Below are 6,640 nucleotides of genomic sequence, written 5' to 3' on the forward strand. Positions count from 1 at the left end.
AGGGTGACAATATACAGCCTTGACGTACTCCTCTTCCTATTTGGAACCAGTCTGTTGTTCCATGTCCAGTTCTAACTGTTGCTTCCTGACCTGCATATAGGTTTCTCAAGAGGCAGATCAGGTGGTCTGGTATTCCCATCTCTTTCAGAATTTTCCACAGCTTATTGTGATCCACACAGTCAAAGGCTTTGGCATAGTCATTAAGCAGAAATAGATGTTTTTCTGGAACTCCCTTGCTTTTTCAATGATCCAGCGGATGTTGGCAATTTGATCTGGGGTTCCTCTGCCTTTTCTAAAACCAGCTTGAACATCTGGAAGTTCATGGTTCATGTATTGCTGAAGCCTGGCTTAGAGAATTTTGAGCATTACTTTACTAGCGTGTGAGATGAGTGCAATTGTGCGGTAGTTTGAGCAATCTTTGGCATTGCCTTTCTTTGGGATTGGAATGAAAATGGACCTTTTCCAGTCCTGTGGCCACTGCTGAGTTTTCCAAATTTGCTGGCATATTGAGTGCAGCACTTTCACAACATCATCTTTCAGGATTTGAAATAACTCAACTGGAATTCCATCACCTCCACTAGCTTTGTTCATAGTGATGCTTTCTAAGGCCCACTTGACTTCACATTCCAGGATGTCTGGCTCTAGGTCAGTGATCACACCATGATGATTATCTTGGTCTTGAAGATCTTTTTTGTATAGTTCTTCTGCGTATTCCTGCCAGCTCTTCATAATATCTTATGCTTCTGTTACCTCCATACCATTTCTGTCCTTTATTGAGCCCATCTTTGCATGAAATGTTCCTTTGTATCTCTAATTTTCTTGAAGAGATCTCTAGTCTTTCCCATTCTGTTGTTTTCCTCTATTTCTTTGCATTGATTGCTGAGGAAGGCTTTCTTATCTCTTCTTGCTATTCTTTGGAACTCTGCATTCAGATGCTTATATCTTTCCTTTTCTCCTTTGCTTTTCGCTTCTCTTCTTTTCACAGCTATTTGTAAGGCCTCCTCAGACAGCCATTTTGCTTTTTTGCATTTCTTTTCTGTGGGGATGGTCTTGATCCCTGTTTCCTGTACAATGTCACGAACCTCATGCAATAGTTCATCAGGCACTCTATCTATCAGATCTAAGCCCTTAAATCTATTTCTCACTTCCACTGTATAATCATAAGGGATTTGATTTAGGTCATACCTGAATGGTCTAGTGGTTTTCCCTACTTTCTTCAATTTAAGTCTGAATTTGGCAATAAGGAGTTCATGATCTGAGCCACAGTCAGCTCCTGGTCTTGTTTTTGTTGACTGTGTAGAGCTTCTCCGTCTTTGGCTGCAAAGAATATAATCAGTCTGATTTTGGTGTTGACCAACTGGTGATGTCCATGTGTAAAGTCTTCTCTTGTGTTGTTGGAAGAGGGATTGACTAGTCAGTCTCATCCAAACTAGTCAATCTCATCCAAAGTGATTATCAAATGTGATTTGAGGATATGAGAAACTGGTTCTGCCAGCTTACCTTCATTTTCCATTTTCTGTCCCGCATCAAGATGATCCCTACAAAATAGTCAAGAATTTGGCATTGGTCCATTTCTGAAAAATGGGGAGAGGAAAAGGAATGCACAGAACACTACATATAAATGTGTCAGTTGGGGATGAATCCTGGACTTTGTCATTGTACACTATTCACCTCCTGTGCTGCTACACATTTAGTCACTGAATTTGGGGGAGTCCAGGTAAAGAGCAAGGATTTTTTTTCCTTCACAAAATTAAATTAAATCAGAGACACTGATAGAGTTCTCTTTCACAGTTGTTCAACACAACAATTGAGACATCTGTAAGGATAGATGATCTACAGCAGCGCATGGAAATACTGCTGGAACAGACTCTCCTAACTGCTTATGTCAATGTGTCAAGAGGACTTTTTGAACAACATAAACTGATCTACAGCTTTATGCTCTGTGTTGAGATCATGCGTCAGCAAGGAAGATTAACTGAAGCTGAATGGAATTTCTTTCTCCGAGGTTCTGCAGGACTGGAGAAGGTACCTGTTTCAAGTTTAGACAGTGAATGTTATTAGATAGAGCTCATAAGCACCTAGCAATGCTCCACAGTGACTCTGGTAACTGAAAGTTTTACCTTCAGCTGTGTAGCCCACTGGGAGTCTGGGACCCAGGCGATAACTTAGTCCTGTCTTTAGTAGCTGTGTAGTGACTATAACATTTGACCTCTTTATGCAGCAGTGTCCTCACCTATAGAAAAGGGATATTGGAAATAACCAGTGAGCTAGCATATGGTGAAGCCAAATCCAGCCTCTCCACCCTGACACCAAGTTAAATCTTGGAGACAGAGTTTTGGGTGAAGTAGAAAAAAATAACTTTATTGCTTTCCAAACAGAGGGGGCCACAGTGAACTAACACTGTGTGTCCCAACCTAGAGGGGATAGGGAGGAGTTTTAGAGTAATGGTTCAAAGGGGTGTGATCAGCTTGTGGACATTCTTCTGAATGGTTGGTGGTGAGGTGAGTGGGAGTCAGCATCATCAGCCTCTGGTTCCAAACCTTCTAGTGTCTCCATGCTTAGGGGCAGCCTACCATCGTTAACATTTAACTTCTCCCACCTGGTGGGAGTTTCAGTATTTGCAAAACACCTCAAAAATACTGCTATGTGTATCCCTTGAAGGGGAACCAGGCTTTGCCCCAAGGCTGCACTATTGTTTCTTGACTGTTTCCCCCTTGTCTGCACATCCCCTCCCTTCCCTTATTAGCAGCTGATTGAACCTGCTTCTTGCTGACAAAGGTCCATCTAATCAAAGCTATGGTTTTTCCAAAGTCACATATGGATGTGAGAGTTGGACCATAAAGAAAGCTGAGTGCCAAAGAACTGATGCTTTTGAACTGTGGTGTTGGAGAAGACTCTTGAGAGTCCCTGGGACAGCAAGGAGATCCAACCAGTCCATCCTAAAGGAAAGCAGTCCTGAATATTCATTGGAAGGACTGATGCTGAGGCTGAAGCTTCAATACTTTGACCACCTGATGCAAAGAACTGACTCATTAGAAAAGACCCTGATGCTGGGAAAGATCTCCTCCTGAAGGTAGGAGGAGAAGGGGATGAGATGGTTGGATGGCATCACAGACTCAATGGACATGAGTTTGAGCAAGCTCCAGGACTTGGTGATGGACAGGGAAGCCTGGCATGCTGCAGTCCGTGGGGTCACAAAGAGTTCGACATGACTGAGTGACTGAACTGAACTGAACTAAACCTGCTTGTTGGAACTCATGGAAGGTTATGGAGCCTGAATGAAGCGTATTTCCTGTAATCAAGAAATGAGGGACACAGAAAAGTTTTGGGCCTATGAGACCCAAGGGTCCTGCTTGGTTTCAATGGGAACATGTTTTGAAAAGTTGACCATTTACAAATGGGAGAGTTAAAATCCAGTAGAAGTAGTAATTCACAGATCTGACCATAGTGTTTGTGAAGTCATGATCCTCTCTTGCCTGCACACATCTTTCATTATAAAACATGGGGAAGAATAGAACTTGCTTGTTGCCTTCTGTAATAACATAATGTTTGTCTAACTTGCTCCAGTCCCTTTAACTGGACTAACCCACCCACATACCACAGACCTGGTCACTCACAGAACAGAAGCACAGCCACCTGAGCCTTGCCTACCATCCAGCCCAACTCTAAACTCTTGGCTTTGTTCTGTCCATCTCAAGCCCTGCTCTTGCCCCCTACAGACCTGACACCTACACGAGCTTACCAGTATTTGAGCCTCAATGTATCGCTGGGACTTTGGACTTCATGCTTTTGTTTGATCCAGCACTCTGAGTCAAGCCCAGGCAAGACCTCTCCACCCAACAGTCCTGCTTCCCTGACCCTCACCCACCCTGCATACATACATATTCTATTAATCCTTTCCTAACACTGTTTTCTTGCCTTTTCCTACTGTTCATGGGGTTCTCAAGGCAAAAATACTGGGGTGGTTTGCCATTCCCATTTCCAGTGGACCATGTTTTGTTAGACTAAAGGTCCGTATAGTCAAAGCTATAGTTTTTCCAGTAGTCATGTTCCAATGTGAGAGTTGGACCATAAAGAAGACTGAGCACTGAAGAATTGATGGTTTCAAGCTGTGGTGTTGGAGAAGACTCTTGAGAGTCCCATGGACAGCAAAGAGATGAAACCAGTCAATCCTAAAGGAAATCAATCCTGAATATTCATTGGAAGAACTGATGCTGAAGCTGAGGCTCCAATACTTTGGCCACATGATGCAAAGAGCTGACTTATTTGGAAAAGACCCTGATGCTGGGAAAGACTGAAGGCAAAAAGGAGAAGAGGGTGGCAGAGGTTAGATGGCATCAATGACTCAATGGACATGAATTTGAGCATACTCTGGGAGTTAATGAAGGACAAGGAAGCCTGGCATGCTGCAGTCCATGGGGTTGCAAAGAGTCAAACATGACTTAGCAAATGAACAGCAATATTCATACCAGGCAAATCTATAGAGATAGAAAGCTTTCAAAGTTTAGTTCCCAAGCACTAAATTTTCAAAGAACTAGTTTTAGCTGTTTAGGGCTAGAGGACATGGGCAGGTGGGAGGGAAATTGCTAAACACATCATGGTTAGTGTGTGTGTGTGTGTGTGTGTGTGTGTGTGTGTGTGTGTGTGTGATGAGATGAAATATTCTATAATCTAAAATTGACTGTGGTCATGGTTACAAAAACTGTGAATTTACTAAAATACACTGGATTGTATGCTTTAAACGGATGAATTCCATGGTATGTGTATTGTATCTCAATAAGCTATTTTAGAGCTTCCCAGGTGGCTCAGTGGTAAAGATCCCACCTGCCAATGCAGGAGATGTGGGTTTGATCCCTGAGTCAGGAAGATCCCCTGGAGAAGGAAATGGCAGCCGATGCCAGTATTCTTGTCTGGAGAACCCCATGTACAGAGGAGCCTGGCAGACTACAGTCCATAGGGTCGCAAAGAATTGGACATGACTAAGCCACTTAGCATGCATGCAAAGCTATAAATGTAATATAAAACCTCCTTACCTGCCTCCTGAGAAATCTGTATGCATGTCAAGAAGCAACAGGTAGAACTAGACACGGAACAACAGACTGGTTCCAAATCAGGAAAGGAGTACGTCAAGGCTGTATATTGTCACCCTCCTTATTTAACTTATATGCAGAGTACATCATGAGAAATGCTGGACTGGATGAAGCACAAGCTGGAATCAAGATTGCCGGGAGAAATATCAATAACCTCAGATATGCAGATGACACCACCCTTATGGCAGAAAGCGAAGAGGAACTAAAGAGCCTCTTGATGAAAGTGAAAGAGAGTGAAAAAGCTGGCTAAAACTCAGCATTCAAAAAACAAAGATCATGGCATCCAGCCCCATTCAGTTCAGTTGCTCAGTCATGTCTGACTCTTTGCGACCCCATGAATTGCAGCATGCCAGGCCTCCCTGTCTATCACCAATTCCCGGAGTTTACCCAAACTCATGTCCATTGAGTCGGTGATGCCTTCCAACTATCTCATCCTCTATTGACCCCTTCTCCTCCTGCCCTCAATCTTTCCCAGCATCAGGGTCTTTTCAAATGAGTCAGCTTTTTGCATCAGGTAGCCAAAGTACTGGAGTTTCAGCCTCAACATCAGTCCTTCCAATGAACACCCAGGACTCATCTCCTTTAGGATGGACTGGTTGGATTTCCTTGCAGTCCAAGGGATTCTCAAGAGTCTTCTCCAACACCACAGTTCAAAAGCATCAATTCTTTGGTGCTCAGCTTTCTTTACAGTCCAACTCTAACATCCATACATGACTACTGGAAAAACCATAGCCTTAACTAGACGGACCTTTGTTGACAAAGTATTGTCTCTACTTTTTAATATGCTGTCTAGGTTGGTCATAACTTTCCTTCCAAGGAGTAAATGTGGTTTAATTTCATGGCTGCAGTCACCATCTGCAGTGATTTTGGAGCCCAAAAAAATAAACTCAGCAATTGTTTCCACTGTTTCCCCATTTATTTGCCATGAAATGATGGGACCAGATACCATGATCATAGTTTTCTGAATGTTGAGCTTTAAGCCAACTTTTTCACTCACCTCTTTCACCTTCATCAAGAGGCTCTTTAGTTCTTTGCTTGCCATTGAGGGTGGTGTCATCTGCATATCTGAGGTTTTTGATATTTTTCCTGGCAATCTTGATTCCAGCTTGTGCTTCTTCCAGCCCAGCATTTCTCATGATGTACTCTGCATAGAAGTTAAACAAGCAGGGTGACAATATACAGCCTTGACGTACTCCTCTTCCTATTTGGAACCAGTCTGTTGCTCCATGTCCAGTTCTAACTGTTGCTTCCTGACCTGCCTACAAGTTTCTCAAGAGGCAGGTCAGGTCATCTGGTATTCCCATCTCTTTCAGAATTTTCCACAGTTTATTGTGATCCACACAGTCAAAGGCTTTAGCATAGTCAATAAAGCAGAAATAGATGTTTTTCTGGAACTCTCTTGCTTTTTTGATGATCCAAAGGATGTTGGCAATTTGATCTCTGGTTCCTCTGCCTTTTCTAAAACCAGCTTGAACATCTGGAAGTTCACGGTTCACGTATTGCTGAAGCCTGGCTTGGAGAATTTTGAGCATTACTTTACTAGCATGTGA

At 42.9% G+C, this 6,640-nt stretch overlaps 1 protein-coding gene across 1 annotated transcript in view; it reads left to right on the forward strand.

Annotated features, from left to right (window-relative positions):
- The window catches only part of DNAH6 (dynein, axonemal, heavy chain 6), a 280,222-nt gene that overhangs the window by 205,003 nt on the left and 68,579 nt on the right, over nucleotides 1-6,640 (forward strand). The window contains exon 62 of the mRNA XM_010862179.1: nucleotides 1,792-2,025. Within this exon, the coding sequence (XP_010860481.1) occupies nucleotides 1,792-2,025 (234 nt within the window). The remainder of the gene's footprint in view (nucleotides 1-1,791; nucleotides 2,026-6,640) is intronic.

The sequence above is a fragment of the Bison bison genome, unplaced genomic scaffold (genome assembly GCF_000754665.1).
Source record: "Bison bison bison isolate TAMUID 2011002044 unplaced genomic scaffold, Bison_UMD1.0 scf7180017864480, whole genome shotgun sequence".
Lineage (NCBI taxonomy): Eukaryota > Metazoa > Chordata > Mammalia > Artiodactyla > Bovidae > Bison > Bison bison.